General features: G+C 56.5%; 6 protein-coding genes and 1 pseudogene across 7 annotated transcripts in view; 3 read left to right on the plus strand and 4 right to left on the minus strand.

Annotated features, from left to right (window-relative positions):
- Positions 1 to 705, plus strand: LOC309888592 (uncharacterized protein; the record flags this gene model as incomplete). Its single annotated transcript, XM_082781009.1, has 1 exon — positions 1 to 705. One exon carries the CDS (start codon positions 1 to 3, stop codon positions 703 to 705), a length of 705 nt encoding a protein of 234 aa, XP_082637135.1.
- Positions 706 to 7,240: 6,535 nt separating this feature from the next.
- On the minus strand, positions 7,241 to 8,593 carry LOC309888461 (feather keratin 4-like; the record flags this gene model as incomplete). Its single annotated transcript, XM_082780783.1, has 2 exons — positions 7,744 to 8,593; positions 7,241 to 7,627 (listed from the first exon to the last, which is right to left on the minus strand). The coding sequence occupies exon 2, from the start codon at positions 7,604 to 7,606 to the stop codon at positions 7,241 to 7,243; it is 366 nt and encodes a 121-aa protein (XP_082636909.1). The 5' UTR covers positions 7,607 to 7,627; positions 7,744 to 8,593.
- A 193-nt stretch (positions 8,594 to 8,786) lies between these two features.
- Positions 8,787 to 9,161, plus strand: LOC309888483 (feather keratin 4-like; the record flags this gene model as incomplete). The annotated part of the gene is made up of 1 exon (XM_082780806.1): positions 8,787 to 9,161. Exon 1 carries the CDS (start codon positions 8,796 to 8,798, stop codon positions 9,159 to 9,161), a length of 366 nt encoding a protein of 121 aa, XP_082636932.1. The 5' UTR covers positions 8,787 to 8,795.
- Positions 9,162 to 10,975: 1,814 nt separating this feature from the next.
- On the minus strand, positions 10,976 to 11,990 carry LOC309888460 (feather keratin 4-like). Its single transcript, XM_082780782.1, has 2 exons — positions 11,842 to 11,990; positions 10,976 to 11,725 (listed from the first exon to the last, which is right to left on the minus strand). The coding sequence occupies exon 2, from the start codon at positions 11,702 to 11,704 to the stop codon at positions 11,339 to 11,341; it is 366 nt and encodes a 121-aa protein (XP_082636908.1). The 5' UTR covers positions 11,705 to 11,725; positions 11,842 to 11,990; the 3' UTR covers positions 10,976 to 11,338.
- A 198-nt stretch (positions 11,991 to 12,188) lies between these two features.
- Positions 12,189 to 13,259, plus strand: LOC309888593 (uncharacterized protein; the record flags this gene model as incomplete). Its single annotated transcript, XM_082781010.1, has 3 exons — positions 12,189 to 12,300; positions 12,431 to 12,759; positions 12,873 to 13,259. 3 exons carry the CDS (start codon positions 12,189 to 12,191, stop codon positions 13,257 to 13,259), a joined length of 828 nt encoding a protein of 275 aa, XP_082637136.1.
- Positions 13,260 to 14,984: 1,725 nt separating this feature from the next.
- LOC309888456 (feather keratin 4-like) lies at positions 14,985 to 16,088 on the minus strand. The gene is made up of 2 exons (XM_082780778.1): positions 15,940 to 16,088; positions 14,985 to 15,823 (listed from the first exon to the last, which is right to left on the minus strand). The coding sequence occupies exon 2, from the start codon at positions 15,800 to 15,802 to the stop codon at positions 15,437 to 15,439; it is 366 nt and encodes a 121-aa protein (XP_082636904.1). The 5' UTR covers positions 15,803 to 15,823; positions 15,940 to 16,088; the 3' UTR covers positions 14,985 to 15,436.
- The window catches only part of LOC309888594 (scale keratin-like), a 1,788-nt pseudogene continuing 1,276 nt past the window's right edge, over positions 15,936 to 16,447 (minus strand). Inside the window, exons 3-4 of the transcript in view lie at positions 16,235 to 16,372; positions 15,936 to 15,940 (exon numbers count right to left, since the gene is read on the minus strand). The product of the transcript in view is annotated as a scale keratin-like (transcript). The remainder of the gene's footprint in view (positions 15,941 to 16,234; positions 16,373 to 16,447) is intronic.

Here is a 16,447-nt window from a genome sequence, read left to right on the forward strand (position 1 = left end):
ATGTCTTGCTCCATGGAGTCCTACAGACCGTACGGGGTGACCTGCCCTCAGCCAATTGCCGAGAGCTACAACGAGCCCTGCGTGCAGCAGTGTCCCCCCTCCAGAGCTGTGATCATCCCCCCGCCGGCGGTGGTGACAGTCCCGGGCCCTGTGCTCAGCTCTTTTCCTCAGGAGAGCATTGTGGGATCCTCGGGCCCAACCACTCTGGGAGGCTCCTTCAGCTCCCGAAGCAACCTGGGCTATGGGGGCTCCCTGGGCTATGGGGGCCCCTTTGGTTTTGGAGGGTCACAAGGCTTTGGGGGCTCCTTTGGCCTGGGGGGGTTCCAGGGCTACGGGGGCTCTCTGGGCTTGGGGGGCTATGGCAGCTCCCAGGGCTATAGGGGCTCCTTTGGCCTGGGGGGCTACGGCGGGTCCCAGGGCTATGGGAGCTCCTTTGGCCTGGGGGGCTACGGCGGGTCCCAGGGCTATGGGGGCAACTTTGGCCTGGGGGGCTACGGCGGGTCCCAGGGCTATGGGAGCTGCCTAGGTTATGGGGATGACTTGAGCTACGGGGGCTCCCTGGGCTACGGGGGCCTGTATGGCTCTAGTGGCTTTGGCAATTTTGGCAGGTCCTACAGCTCTGGCCTGTCCTCCTGTGGCATGGGCTATTGCCTCCCTGGTACCAGGTGGAGAAGGTCCCGCCGCGGTAGCTGTGGGTCTTTCTAAGGCCACCACAGCCATGCCCAGAGCCAGCGACAGCCCTGAAGCAAGGACCCTGGCATGGGGACACAGAGCAAGAGCCCTAGGGACCAGCAGCACCCATCATCTGCCGGGGCACGAGGACTGGAGGTGGCTGTGTGCCCAGTGTCCCACTGCCCTGTGCCACAGTGTGCCCTGGCTGCCTCCTCAGCGTCCCCTGCAGCCTCCTGCCACCTCGACTGGCCCTGGGGCCCTGAGCAGGGCACCAGTACCCACGACGCAGTACTTGCATCATGCCTTTCCTCTTGGATCACCTTGAGTTTCTGTATTTGCCTGCTATGCTTCCCTGTCACAATAAAGTCCCGTGGTGTTGCATGTGAGACTCCTTGGTTTTCATTTGTCCCTCAGACTCCTCTGGGAGCAAAATTAGCTCTTGTACAGTGACATTGTATCTGGGTTCCCTCAGGAATCCAAACATCATGTGAAAAAATGAACTGTTGTTCAGCCTTTCATCCAATTATTAGGTGTGTACATTTAATTTATTATTATTACTACTAATAATAATAATAATGATTATTGTTTTGCACGACTTTAGTCAATAGGTATTCTGCAGAACTGTCAGTGGCCTTAAAATGGCTTACACATCAGTTTCTGCATTTGTGTTTTTATGTTGAAACAAAACACACACATATCATGGTATTGTTGTGTGTGTGTGTGTGTGTGTGTGTTTTTTTTTTTTCCTGTGCAGGAAATATTTATTTTATTTTATTTTATTTTATTTTATTTTATTTTATTTTATTTTATTTTATTTTATTTTATTTTATTTTATTTTATTTTATTTTATTTTATTTTATTTTATTTTATTTTATTTTATTTTATTTTATTTTAATCTTTTACAAGTTTTCCTGGTATATTATCCTTTGAAGGACAGGATGCATATTGTGAATTAATTGTGTGTTAAGCTCAGATGAGTTCATGGACCTGTTAACTGTTCTTGTTGTTGTAAGACAGCAGTAGACAAAGGAACAAGAGGAAAAGCCCACCAATGTTAAGAGTGGGATTTGTGCAAGCTTTGTGAGCTATTTTGCCTTTCAGTGATGGGTGTGGAAACTTGATACCAAGAGCTGAACTTCCCAACCTGTAAGACTGTTACAAAGACATGACTGTGTCTGTGGGAGCAGAAATCTGATTGCATTGTGCATCAAAACTGCAATGACAGTGAAAGTTGGAGGAAAACTACATAAAATTCATTGACATAGTTTAAAATCCCTGCATTTTTTAAATTAATCTGTGAGAAATATCCTCAACCAGCATAAAATGAGAAACGAGACAGAAGGAATTTAGATAATCTGTAGTGTTTAATGTGTCATCAACAGGGATGCTCCTGCTGCCTTGGCCTGCAGCTACTTTAGAGGAGCTGGCTGTACCAGTGGGAGGAGAAGTGGGAGGAGAAGGGGCTGGAGTACCTGTTGCTGAGGGTGGAGAGGGCTGAGCTCCCGGACCTGCAGCCAAAAAGTGCCCCAGAGTCATAGAGAGTCCTGCTGCAGAGGCTCCCCAGGCCAATGCATGCCCCAGAGGTGGAAGAGCCCCCAAAGGCAGGTTCTCTGGAGGAGGCCACCACGGATTTCTGGGGGAAGGATCTGAGGATGGGGCCAGGGAAGGTGATGACGATGGGGGGGGGGTGGCTGGATGAAGGCTGTTGAGTCGGGGCACTGCTGCGCACACAGCTCGTTGCAGCTCTCAGAGATGGGCTGGGGGATGGCAACACTGGTTTTCAGTGAGTACAGGTCGTTGGAAGCCATCTTGCAGGATGAAGGTCAGACTGCAAGCCCCAAGATGTGGCTTTGCTTGAAATAGGAGTGTTACTCCTGGAATGCCACTGAACACAGCTGAAAAAGTGATCATTTATTAGATGAATCTTAAACTTCATAGAATATTAAAATAATGATCTGAAATAACATTGTTTTCATCTGTGATTTTTAACCTTCTTGACTAAGAATATCCAAATTTTGTTTATGAGGAATGAGTTTCTGCATTTGCACCCATTCCCCCTAATCTTGCATTCACCCTTGCTTTCACTAACAGAATAGTCACAGAGATAAACCGCCTAATGCTGCTCAAAATCCGAGTATGGCTATAGAAAACACAAGAAATCTAAAAACCATACTCACTAAGCTCAGCAAGGTGAATAAGCCACAAAAAATGCCTGAATGTACTCAGGGGCTTATATAGAGTTTCTTGGCATGACTTCAGGATTTGAAACTCATTTGGCACTTGGCTGCTAACAGAAATTGTTTAACAGTTCTGTATGTTGAAATTTTTGTGGTTGTCATAGTTATAATTTTATTCAAAGTCTCATATCATGTGATGGATTTCTTTAATCTTAGTTCTTAATTGAGTAGTGTAATTCCTACTATCATTACAGTGACCTGACTGGAATTACCATGTGCATTAAGCTGACTCTACATGTTACCTTGTCCTTCATGAATTTGTCATAAGTAGGTCTGCTCAAAGATTTTGTAAGACTCAGCTTTGGCTGACATGCACATTTTTCCTTAACAGCCCTCAAAATTTATCTGGTAACCTTGTTGCAGGAAGAATGAAGCTTAGCATAGGACTACCTAGGAATCTGAGTTTTCCATCCCAAACCTTAACAGACCTTGTTCACCTCAGATGAGTTTTGAGTGATCATGAATATTAACAGAGATCCTACAGTACACACTGTTATTCACCAACAGCTTTCCACAGAGAGGAACAGTCTTTTGATCTACCTATAAATGTGCCAGCTCAATCATACGTAAAAAAATAATTTTGCTTCACTACAAGAGTTTAAATGTGCGTTGAAATTCAGCTTTAAAGGAGCCCACTGTTCTGCTGACAGTGATTTGTGTTAGGAAGTCAAAGAAATCACCAGCCAGATGTATGTAAAGTCCCACCGCTGCCCAAGATGAACCAAAACAGGTATGACTCCAAGGAGAAAAGCAAAAAAGCAGATGCAGTTTTTGGTAGATGATGTTGGCATTAAACCTTACCAAGTATGTTCTGGGGCTACTTGAAAAAAAAAAAAAAAAAGTACGTTGTAGTGATTTCACAAACTTTAATTGGTGTTCAACCTAGCTAATATTTAATGTCATGTTAATGTATGAAAATGTGTTAGTGATTTAGACACTTCAGTGTTACACAATTACATCACTTTTATGTACAGGTATCAAGGTGGTGCATGCCATTACTTTAATTAGAACACCATTGGAAATCCTGGCTGTCATAGGTCAACATTAACACAACTTTTCTTTTACATCGTTAAAAAAAATCTCAAGCAGATGTCACACATGGTGTGTATCAGATGAAAAAATACCTGTATTTAAATCTATACTTTGCAGAAAGAAACTCTACATACATTTGTGATTGTTTATCTTTCCCCCCCCCCCTATGCTTTTACAGAGGATAGCCTGTATTTTCTATTCCAGCTCTAATGTTTTTATCCATGTCCAAGATATTCTATGTATTCTTCCAATTGGCAACACTGAGAAGATGCCCAGAGCTGATCTGGACTTAATTCCTGCAGTACCTATGCTGAATATTTCTAGTTTTGATACATCTTGACTCTTTTTTTTTTTTTTTTTTTTTTTTTTTCTCTTCATGTAAAAAAATGGATTAGATTTCTGATTTTTTTTTTTTCTCCTTGGAATTTGGTAAGACTTGTGGCTGGGGAAGAAAGTAGAAAAAACTGCTGGCTAAAAATCAGTGTTTTCCAATAAGCTATGCCTTGCATTTATTGCAGGGGAAGACAAAAATCTCTCTTCAGGCATAGAAAGTGTATTACTGCAGTCTACATTTTACCCACTCTCTAAGGATGACTTCCTTGCCCACATTTATAGTTTACCATGATGTTTACAAATCAGAGCAAGTTGTGCCTTATTACTCTCTCTGGGCAACAAGCCCTCCCCACATCCAAGACCTCCATTTCCTCTCTCCACTTGCTAGCCTTACTTTCTGTATAAAAACATTGTTATTTAAATGTTCTTCCAATTCTAAAATGTCTTATGGGGGTTCCCGTGGGAAAAAAAGAAAAAAAAAAAGTGATTACTACAGATTTTCTCAGGCTTCTAAGGAACAAAGGATATCAAAGCAGTTTAGAAACACTGACTAATGATTTATGCAAGTAGACTGTTTTGTTATAATGCAATGTGCGTGTCCCAGGGGTGAGTAATAGCATCAGGCTAAACAGAGAGCCCTATCGCTCCCCTAATCAGAATATGGTCTGTAGCCGCTGGAGCTGGCCAGCTCTGTCTCTGCCCTACTTTCCCTTTTGTGTCATCCAGAGCAGTCTGCTCTTCTCCCAGCGTGTCAACAAACATCTTGAGCAGCAGCGTGGATCCTGCATTACAAACTTACTATTCTTTCCATTGTCTCTGTAGATTTCTAAGCAACTAGGAAGGGTGAAGTTGTAAAGCTGGATGATAAAGAAGTGAGATTAAGAGAGTTGAAAGGGGATGTTTTAAAAAACGAATATCATTTCTGCACTTTAAATAAGAGGCAGAAGTATTTTAATAGTCTGGAGTTATTATCATCTTAAAACAACTCTTTAAACTGTAGCTGTGTGTCAAATATTATTACTAGAGAACATTCTGAACCTGTTTTCATAGTGGATGCAGAAAGTGAAGGTTTTATAAAATACCAGGAGCATCACCCAGAGGTAACTCATTATGCATTCTAAAGAATATAGATTACTGTATGATAATGAAAATCAACTATAGATATCACAGAAGAAAGGAGAAAAAAATGTACAGCAGCAAGATGCAGGAGGTGATTTTTGAACTTAAAAAATTGAAAAGGAGGTAAATATGAAAAAGATGGAGACACACGATCCTCAAATCTGTCTCTCTCTCATTACTAAATACTTAACTGACACAGAATAAAAAGCACTACTCAAAATGATTGATACTAGAAACTACAACAAGAAGGAATGTACCATGTTGCTGAAAGGATACAGGGAAAACTGGCTGTGGCAAATAAGCAGAGTCTTGCCACTGTGGCAAATAAGCAGAGAGTCTTTAGCCTTATGGACAAATACAGATCCAGATGAATACACAATAGGCTACATATGGAAAAAAAAGAAAACAAAGAGGAAAAAAAAAAAAAAAAGGAAAAAAAAAAAAGATTTATTGGGAAAGACAAGTAAAACGAAATCAGAAAACAATAAAAGATGAGGGTAACAAGACTAAAAAACACCAACAAGATTATGCACAGAATTTTGTTTGTAATTTTGCAAATTGCAATTATCAACATTAAAGTTGAAACACTAAATATATGTTGCAAGAAAAAAAAATAAAATGAGACAGAGAGAAAGAGAATAAGCGAACCACTAAAAGGTAAGCAGGATATAAAAAGGACCACATGCAATCCAAGAAAGTAGATATAAGAGCAGGATATAAAAAGGACCACATGCAATCCAAGAAAGTAGATATAAGAACAAATATTGAGAAAGGAAGATCAAAACATTTTAGAAAATACAAATAGATATGTCTTTTAGGATCAGTAACACCTACAAATGTCTAAAAAATATGCGACCTGTGAGGTTGGTTTTACCAGGCCCGCTGGTGTACACAGCCTCATGAAGGAGGAGAGTAAGGGGAACAGGCAAGAGGCAGGGAGAATGGGAGATGCAGAGGCAGCAGATGAGCATCCCAGAAAGGTAATTACAGGAGCTGAGAGAGGGTGGGTACTGTAGAAGAAACAGAAACAGACCACCATGAGGTACTAACAAGAAAGAGCTCATTGAGTGCTCAAAGGAAGGCAACGCTGCAGACAGATTGCCCACTGAGGGAGCAGAGGCTTCATCCTTCCTGCCAGGCAGCAGGAAGTCCGGCATTAGTGCAACTTCGGACTTTCTGAATTTTCGCTTTATACCCAATACCTATCCTGCTCTCTACCCTAATCCACTACACAAAAAAAAAAGCCCTTCTGTGATGACTGCTCCTCTCACCCCTCAGAAACAAAGAGGATCATGGGTCACTCAGCATCAGTGTGAGCCCAATACAGAGACTCCGCTACGCCCCGCAGGGCTGCTTTCCTGCCTCGGAACACAGAAAGAGGAAGAGAGAGAGGAGTGGATGCAGGAAACCTTTATTGTGCCCGGCACGGCAGGAGAAGTGGACAGAGAGCTGGAGCAGGAGCCAGCGGGGCTGGCTGTGGCGTGTCGGGGGGACAGAGGATCTTCTCCAGAGCGTGGCTTCTGGTTGCGCAAGCCCTGGCGGTGCGGCACTGCAGCTCGGGAGGACTTGGTCCATGGGCCCCACAGGCCTTGAAGGGTCTTGCTTCTGCTGCGGAGAGCAGGAGGGGGGAAGAGAGAGCGGGAGAGCAGAGGGCAGGCTGGGCGCAAGGCCCTGGCCATGGAGGAAGGAGGAGTAGAATAGGGCGCGAGAGGCTGAAGGGGCCGGCACAGCCAGCTGCCCAGGCCTAGGCTGGGGCTGGAGATGCTCAGCGCTCCTCAGCGCCCCGTGCCCACGAGCTCAGCCATGCGTCGCGGCAGCTGGCAGGGGGTCTGGGGCAGGACATGGCTTTAGCAGGGCCCACAGGTGTCCCACAGCTTCTTGCTGTAGCGCGGCAAGACGTAGGGGATGCAGGCGGGAGAAGCGTAGGGCCTGCCAAAGGTGCAGAGGCCCCCCGAGCCCTGGGTGGCCCCTGCGCCGTAGAGGCCCCCCAGCCCCAGGGAGCCCCCAAAGGCGGGTGCTCCGGAGGAGCCCACCACGGCTTGCTGGGGGAAGGAGCTGAGGATGGGGCCGGGGAAGGTGACGACAACGGGGGGCGGCTGGATGAAGGCCGTCGAGTCGGGGCACTGCCGCGCGCACAGCTCGTTGCAGCTCTCAGCGATGGGCTGGGGGACGGCGACGCTGGTTTTCGGTGGGCACAGGTCGTAGCAAGCCATCTTGCGGGATTGGACGGTGCTCTGCAAGAGGGCACAGAGTGCGATGCGAGGGAGCAGTAGACGGCAGCTGGCCAGGCTGAGGCGCCGGGGCCAGGGGCAGGGGCCAGCGGCAGGAGGAGAAGCGCTCGCAGACTTACCCTGTTCCCCAAGGAGAAGGCGGTCAGAGCAGTGCTTGCGAGAGCCCCGCGCAGGCCGAGCTTTTATCCAGGCCCCGCCATTGCGCAGCGCCCGCTGGGCCAATGGGCAGAGGCGGCACTCCCTCCTGCCGAGGCCAGGCTGTCCTGCTCCTGCCCTCCCTGAGTCAGCATCCCCTGTCCGGACCAGCACAGGCCCCTTTGCTGGCTTCCCTCCCCTTTCCGCTTGGCGGGCCAAATGCGTGGTGCTGAGCAGGCAGTGCCCGAGAGGAGCGCCTTTGATTTGGCGTTTCGTCACCTCGCCCCTCTGCAGATAACAACTGCAGTGCGTACGTCATGGAGGCGCTGGCGTGTGGCTGCTCCTTGCCCAGCGCCACGACCCCGCTCTGCCCTGGGGCTCTCCACAGCGCGCACGCGGCCACCCTGAGACCAAGCCCCTGGGGAAGAGCTGCGGCACGCAGGGTGCTGGCAGCCCGCCTGTGTCACACTGCATGCCCTCTTAGGCACGCAGGGGATGAGACGGCAGCGGGGCTAATTTGCCCATTAGGTGAGGGCTGGCGAGCGTCCGAGCGGGGTAATTGCAGGGGCTGAGGGAGCGGGTGGGGGCTGGCGAGGAACCGGCGTCAGCACAACAGCCCCGTGGCGCGCAGGGAGGAGGCTGGGGCTCGGCCACCACGGGCCACGTGCCCCCAGCGCGGCCAGCTCCTCCCCGCGCTCGCCAGCCCCCATAAAAGCGTGGTCCTGGGCAAGCGCTGGCATCCGCCGCTCCTGCCTGGCTCTGCACGGGAAAAGGGTGGGTGGCGGGGCCTCGTCGGGCAGGGGCCGGTGTGGGGCTCCCTGGCCACCAGAGCTCTGCCGGACGCGCTGTGGGCAGAGGGGCTCTGTGGGGGCAGGCGAGGGCCGCGGGCACGCAGGGAGCAGGCGTGGAGAGCCGGGGCGGGCTGAGGAGGGAGTCCCCTGGCTGTGGCACGGGCCCTGCTCTGCCAGGGCATCTCCTCACTCACAGCACCGGCCCTGGGGGCTTTGCATTGCAGGCTCAGCTCTCTCACACCAAGATGGCTTGCAACGACCTGTACCCGCCGAAAACCAGCGTCGCCGTCCCCCAGCCCATCGCTGAGAGCTGCAACGAGCTGTGCGCGCGGCAGTGCCCCGACTCGACGGCCTTCATCCAGCCGCCCCCCGTTGTCGTCACCTTCCCCGGCCCCATCCTCAGCTCCTTCCCCCAGCAAGCCGTGGTGGGCTCCTCCGGAGCACCCGCCTTTGGGGGCTCCCTGGGGCTGGGGGGCCTCTACGGCGCGGGGGCCACCCAGGGCTCGGGGGGCCTCTGCACCTTTGGCAGGCCCTACGCTTCTCCCGCCTGCAGCCCCTACGTCTTGCCGCGCTACAGCAAGAAGCTGTGGGACACCTGTGGGCCCTGCTAAAGCCACGCCCGTGCCACCTCTTCTCCTCTCGTCCTTCCTCCTCCTCCTCTTCACAGACACGTGACTCCTCCGGTGCTGCCCCCCAGGGCCCTTTCTTGGCCCTGGGCCGGCCAGCGCCTGGCAGAAGCCTGAAGGAAGAACGCCTCTCTGGAAGCCCCAGGCACCACCGGCCTGCCTGGGCCTTGCTCGTGGCTCTGTGCTTCTGTCCTTTCCTGCCTTGACAATAAAGCAAGCCTGCATCCAATGCCTGCCTCTCCGCCTTTCCTTCCCAGGCCCCGCGGGGGCTCCAGGGCTCCCTCCGCCTGCACATGGCCCCTTCGCTCTCCCAGCCCCCCAAAGAGCCGGGGCGCCCTGGACAAAGTCCCTGGCAGCCCTGCCTCCCACACTGAGGGCTGCAGCCCATCTCCCAGGGCCCTGCCTGGAAGCAGCCTGCTCCCCGCCTCCAGCAGGGCCGCCTCCAGACGCTCCACACAAGGTCCTGAAACAGAGGGGAACCCCGAGCCAGGAGCAGCAGCACGCCAACTGCCGCCTCCACGCAGCGCCACCTGAACAAAGCTTAAGCCTTGTCCAAAACACTTCTCTGCCCAGCCCGCTCCCGGGCTTACACACTCCTGTAGCTGAAGAAAGAGCTTCTCCCAAAGAGCCAAGCCAAACTTCTCCCAGGGCACCGTTCAGCTCTGAGCTTTTCCCTCACAGCCCAGCAGTTAGCAGAGCTTATCTTTAGCAGGCAATTTCTATACAATTAGCACAGCTTGCAGTCCAACCAAACTTCTAGGAACCAGCTCGGCTTCCTTATTATCTAGCATTCTTGCATTTCCTAGACGGTTCAGTCATGCGGACCCTCGTCCAAATCCTTACTAATCACCACCACACCAGCACCACAGGCTAGAGCCAGTCTTGACCGGAAAGAACTCACTCTACTCCAAGGAAGAAGACAACGCCGCAGGCAGCCCTGAGCACCCAGGGAGCAGAGGCTTCTTCCTGCCAGCCAGCCAGCCAGCCAGCCAGCCAGCCAGCAGCAGCAGCAGCAGCTCCAGCCTGAGTGCCACATGGGGCTTGCTGCCGCTTCGTTTTATAGCCAGTGTTCCCTGAGCTGTGCCACTTCCCTCTTCCTTAACGGGCGTCACCACACCCAAGGATCCAGCACGTGGGCTTTGTGCTAACACTGATGGGCTTAATCCCAGGGCCAGCAGGAGGCTTGCCTGGGAAGAGGTGTCACCTCAGCCTGGGGCCACAAAGGGGGAGACAGAAGGGGAGGGGGCGACCCATGCTCAGCGTCCTTACGTCTTACGGCTGCTGCTAACCCTATTGCCAATGAGCAGGAGCAGGGGGGAGCGCTCACGGCCCCAAGGCACGTTGCTGGCTCCTGCTCCACTGGGCGGCCACCAGCCCCACGGCCATTTCTGCAAGGCTGCCCTCCAGCAAGGGACCGGCCCTGCACTCACCGTGTGCAGCGCTCAGCCATCCCTGCTCTCCGGCCTCTTCCTCTGCGCTTCTTGCCCGAGACGGTGCCTCGCTTCTGCGGAGTAGCGCCACTTGGCAGAGCTGGTTGCGCTCCCGGGCGGAGAAGGCCAGGCAAAGCAGAACTGCCAGCACCTCTCCTGCTCTCTGCCCTAATGCCCTGGGCCTCCCAGCACCAGCGTGTGCCCTCCCCCGGAGCCTCCACTACGCCCCGCAGGGCTGCTTTCCTGCCTCGGAACACAGAAAGAGGAAGAGAGAGAGGAGTGGATGCAGGAAACCTTTATTGTGCCCGGCACGGCAGGAGAAGTGGACAGAGAGCTGGAGCAGGAGCCAGTGGGGCTGGCTGTGGCGTGTCGGGGGGACAGAGGATCTTCTCCAGAGCGTGGCTTCTGGTTGCGCAAGCCCCGGCGGTGCGGCACTGCAGCTCGGGAGGACTTGGTCCATGGGCCCCACAGGCCTTGAAGGGTCTTGCTTCTGCTGCGGAGAGCAGGAGGGGGGAAGAGAGAGCGGGAGAGCAGAGGGCAGGCTGGGCGAAAGGCCCTGGCCATGGAGGAAGGAGGAGTAGAATAGGGCGCGAGAGGCCGAAGGGGCCGGCACAGCCAGCTGCCCAGGCCTTGGCTGGGGCTGGAGATGCTCAGCGCTCCTCAGCGCCCCGTGCCCACGAGCTCAGCCATGCGTCGCGGCAGCTGGCAGGGGGTCTGGGGCAGGACATGGCTTTAGCAGGGCCCACAGGTGTCCCACAGCTTCTTGCTGTAGCGCGGCAAGACGTAGGGGCTGCAGGCGGGAGAAGCATAGGGCCTGCCAAAGGTGCAGAGGCCCCCCGAGCCCTGGGTGGCCCCCGCGCCGTAGAGGCCCCCCAGCCCCAGGGAGCCCCCAAAGGCGGGTGCTCCGGAGGAGCCCACCACGGCTTGCTGGGGGAAGGAGCTGAGGATGGGGCCGGGGAAGGTGACGACAACGGGGGGCGGCTGGATGAAGGCCGTCGAGTCGGGGCACTGCCGCGCGCACAGCTCGTTGCAGCTCTCAGCGATGGGCTGGGGGACGGCGACGCTGGTTTTCGGTGGGCACAGGTCGTAGCAAGCCATCTTGCGGGATTGGACGGTGCTCTGCAAGAGGGCACAGAGTGCGATGCGAGGGAGCAGTAGACGGCAGCTGGCCAGGCTGAGGCGCCGGGGCCAGGGGCAGGGGCCAGCGGCAGGAGGAGAAGCGCTCGCAGACTTACCCTGTTCCCCAAGGAGAAGGCGGTCAGAGCAGTGCTTGCGAGAGCCCCGCGCAGGCCGAGCTTTTATCCAGGCCCCGCCATTGCGCAGCGCCCGCTGGGCCAATGGGCAGAGGCGGCACTCCCTCCTGCCGAGGCCAGGCTGTCCTGCTCCTGCCCTCCCTGAGTCAGCATCCCCTGTCCGGACCAGCACAGGCCCCTTTGCTGGCTTCCCTCCCCTTTCCGCTTGGCGGGCCAAATGCGTGGTGCTGAGCAGGCAGTGCCCGAGAGGAGCGCCTTTGATTTGGCGTTTCGTCACCTCGCCCCTCTGCAGATAACAACTGCAGTGCGTACGTCATGGAGGCGCTGGCATGTGGCTGCTCCTTGCCCAGCGCCACGACCCCGCTCTGCCCTGGGGCTCTCCACAGCGCGCACGCGGCCACCCTGAGACCAAGCCCCTGGGGAAGAGCTGCGGCACGCAGGGTGCTGGCAGCCCGCCTGTGTCACACTGCATGCCCTCTTAGGCACGCAGGGGATGAGACGGCAGCGGGGCTAATTTGCCCATTAGGTGAGGGCTGGCGAGCGTCCGAGCGGGGTAATTGCAGGGGCTGAGGGAGCGGGTGGGGGCTGGCGAGGAACCGGCGTCAGCACAACAGCCCCGTGGCGCGCAGGGAGGAGGCTGGGGCTCGGCCACCACGGGCCACGTGCCCCCAGCGCGGCCAGCTCCTCCCCGCGCTCGCCAGCCCCCATAAAAGCGTGGTCCTGGGCAAGCGCTGGCATCCGCCGCTCCTGCCTGGCTCTGCACGGGAAAAGGGTGGGTGGCGGGGCCTCGTCGGGCAGGGGCCGGTGTGGGGCTCCCTGGCCACCAGAGCTCTGCCGGACGCGCTGTGGGCAGAGGGGCTCTGTGGGGGCAGGCGAGGGCCGCGGGCACGCAGGGAGCAGGCGTGGAGAGCCGGGGCGGGCTGAGGAGGGAGTCCCCTGGCTGTGGCACGGGCCCTGCTCTGCCAGGGCATCTCCTCACTCACAGCACCGGCCCTGGGGGCTTTGCATTGCAGGCTCAGCTCTCTCACACCAAGATGGCTTGCAACGACGTGTACCCGCCGAAAACCAGCGTCGCCGTCCCCCAGCCCATCGCTGAGAGCTGCAACGAGCTGTGCGCGCGGCAGTGCCCTGACTCGACGGCCTTCATCCAGCCGCCCCCCGTTGTCGTCACCTTCCCCGGCCCCATCCTCAGCTCCTTCCCCCAGCAAGCCGTGGTGGGCTCCTCCGGAGCACCCGCCTTTGGGGGCTCCCTGGGGCTGGGGGGCCTCTACGGCGCGGGGGCCACCCAGGGCTCGGGGGGCCTCTGCACCTTTGGCAGGCCCTACGCTTCTCCCGCCTGCAGCCCCTACGTCTTGCCGCGCTACAGCAAGAAGCTGTGGGACACCTGTGGGCCCTGCTAAAGCCACGCCCGTGCCACCTCTTCTCCTCTCGTCCTTCCTCCTCCTCCTCTTCACAGACACGTGACTCCTCCGGTGCTGCCCCCCAGGGCCCTTTCTTGGCCCTGGGCCGGCCAGCGCCTGGCAGAAGCCTGAAGGAAGAACGCCTCTCTGGAAGCCCCAGGCACCACCGGCCTGCCTGGGCCTTGCTCGTGGCTCTGTGCTTCTGTCCTTTCCTGCCTTGACAATAAAGCAAGCCTGCATCCAATGCCTGCCTCTCCGCCTTTCCTTCCCAGGCCCCGCGGGGGCTCCAGGGCTCCCTCCGCCTGCACATGGCCCCTTCGCTCTCCCAGCCCCCCAAAGAGCCGGGGCGCCCTGGACAAAGTCCCTGGCAGCCCTGCCTCCCACACTGAGGGCTGCAGCCCATCTCCCAGGGCCCTGCCTGGAAGCAGCCTGCTCCCCGCCTCCAGCAGGGCCGCCTCCAGACGCTCCACACAAGGTCCTGAAACAGAGGGGAACCCCGAGCCAGGAGCAGCAGCACGCCAACTGCCGCCTCCACGCAGCGCCACCTGAACAAAGCTTAAGCCTTGTCCAAAACACTTCTCTGCCCAGCCCGCTCCCGGGCTTACACACTCCTGTAGCTGAAGAAAGAGCTTCTCCCAAAGAGCCAAGCCAAACTTCTCCCAGGGCACCGTTCAGCTCTGAGCTTTTCCCTCACAGCCCAGCAGTTAGCAGAGCTTATCTTTAGCAGGCAATTTCTATACAATTAGCACAGCTTGCAGTCCAACCAAACTTCTAGGAACCAGCTCGGCTTCCTTATTATCTAGCATTCTTGCATTTCCTAGACGGTTCAGTCATGCGGACCCTCGTCCAAATCCTTACTAATCACCACCACACCAGCACCACAGGCTAGAGCCAGTCTTGACCGGAAAGAACTCACTCTACTCCAAGGAAGAAGACAACGCCGCAGGCAGCCCTGAGCACCCAGGGAGCAGAGGCTTCTTCCTGCCAGCCAGCCAGCCAGCCAGCCAGCCAGCCAGCAGCAGCAGCAGCAGCTCCAGCCTGAGTGCCACATGGGGCTTGCTGCCGCTTCGTTTTATAGCCAGTGTTCCCTGAGCTGTGCCACTTCCCTCTTCCTTAACGGGCGTCACCACACCCAAGGATCCAGCACGTGGGCTTTGTGCTAACACTGATGGGCTTAATCCCAGGGCCAGCAGGAGGCTTGCCTGGGAAGAGGTGTCACCTCAGCCTGGGGCCACAAAGGGGGAGACAGAAGGGGAGGGGGCGACCCATGCTCAGCGTCCTTACGTCTTACGGCTGCTGCTAACCCTATTGCCAATGAGCAGGAGCAGGGGGGAGCGCTCACAGCCCCAAGGCACGTTGCTGGCTCCTGCTCCACTGGGCGGCCACCAGCCCCACGGCCATTTCTGCAAGGCTGCCCTCCAGCAAGGGACCGGCCCTGCACTCACCGTGTGCAGCGCTCAGCCATCCCTGCTCTCCGGCCTCTTCCTCTGCGCTTCTTGCCCGAGACGGTGCCTCGCTTCTGCGGAGTAGCGCCACTTGGCAGAGCTGGTTGCGCTCCCGGGCGGAGAAGGCCAGGCAAAGCAGAACTGCCAGCACCTCTCCTGCTCTCTGCCCTAATGCCCTGGGCCTCCCAGCACCAGCGTGTGCCCTCCCCCGGAGCCTCCACTACGCCCCGCAGGGCTGCTTTCCTGCCTCGGAACACAGAAAGAGGAAGAGAGAGAGGAGTGGATGCAGGAAACCTTTATTGTGCCCGGCACGGCAGGAGAAGTGGACAGAGAGCTGGAGCAGGAGCCAGCGGGGCTGGCTGTGGCGTGTCGGGGGGACAGAGGATCTTCTCCAGAGCGTGGCTTCTGGTTGCGCAAGCCCCGGCGGTGCGGCACTGCAGCTCGGGAGGACTTGGTCCATGGGCCCCACAGGCCTTGAAGGGTCTTGCTTCTGCTGCGGAGAGCAGGAGGGGGGAAGAGAGAGCGGGAGAGCAGAGGGCAGGCTGGGCGAAAGGCCCTGGCCATGGAGGAAGGAGGAGTAGAATAGGGTGCGAGAGGCCGAAGGGGCCGGCACAGCCAGCTGCCCAGGCCTTGGCTGGGGCTGGAGATGCTCAGCGCTCCTCAGCGCCCCGTGCCCACGAGCTCAGCCATGCGTCGCGGCAGCTGGCAGGGGGTCTGGGGCAGGACATGGCTTTAGCAGGGCCCACAGGTGTCCCACAGCTTCTTGCTGTAGCGCGGCAAGAGGTAGGGGCTGCAGGCGGGAGAAGCGTAGGGCCTGCCAAAGGTGCAGAGGCCCCCCGAGCCCTGGGTGGCCCCCGCGCCGTAGAGGCCCCCCAGCCCCAGGGAGCCCCCAAAGGCGGGTGCTCCGGAGGAGCCCACCACGGCTTGCTGGGGGAAGGAGCTGAGGATGGGGCCGGGGAAGGTGACGACAACGGGGGGCGGCTGGATGAAGGCCGTCGAGTCGGGGCACTGCCGCGCGCACAGCTCGTTGCAGCTCTCAGCGATGGGCTGGGGGACGGCGACGCTGGTTTTCGGTGGGCACAGGTCGTAGCAAGCCATCTTGCGGGATTGGACGGTGCTCTGCAAGAGGGCACAGAGTGCGATGCGAGGGAGCAGTAGACGGCAGCTGGCCAGGCTGAGGCGCCGGGGCCAGGGGCAGGGGCCAGCGGCAGGAGGAGAAGCGCTCGCAGACTTACCCTGTTCCCCAAGGAGAAGGCGGTCAGAGCAGTGCTTGCGAGAGCCCCGCGCAGGCCGAGCTTTTATCCAGGCCCCGCCATTGCGCAGCGCCCGCTGGGCCAATGGGCAGAGGCGGCACTCCCTCCTGCCGAGGCCAGGCTGTCCTGCTCCTGCCCTCCCTGAGTCAGCATCCCCTGTCCGGACCAGCACAGGCCCCTTTGCTGGCTTCCCTCCCCTTTCCGCTTGGCGGGCCAAATGCGTGGTGCTGAGCAGGCAGTGCCCGAGAGGAGCGCCTTTGATTTGGCGTTTCGTCACCTCGCCCCTCTGCAGATAACAACTGCAGTGCGTACGTCATGGAGGCGCTGGCGTGTGGCTGCTCCTTGCCCAGCGCCACGACTCCGCTCTGCCCTGGGCTCTCCACAGCGCGCACGCGGCCACCCTGAGACCAAGCCCCTGGGGAAGAGCTGCGGCACGCAGGGTGCTGGCAGCCCGCCTGTGTCACACTGCATGCCCTCTTAGGCACGCAGG

This window comes from Aythya marila, assembly GCF_965140915.1.
Source record: "Aythya marila genome assembly, chromosome: 29".
Classification (NCBI taxonomy): domain Eukaryota; kingdom Metazoa; phylum Chordata; class Aves; order Anseriformes; family Anatidae; genus Aythya; species Aythya marila.

Bases quoted from the DNA above. Each gene is read 5' to 3' on its own strand.
- LOC309888460 (XM_082780782.1), bottom strand. From the start codon at position 11,704: ATGGCTTGCTACGACCTGTGCCCACCGAAAACCAGCGTCGCCGTCCCC.
- LOC309888456 (XM_082780778.1), bottom strand. From the start codon at position 15,802: ATGGCTTGCTACGACCTGTGCCCACCGAAAACCAGCGTCGCCGTCCCC.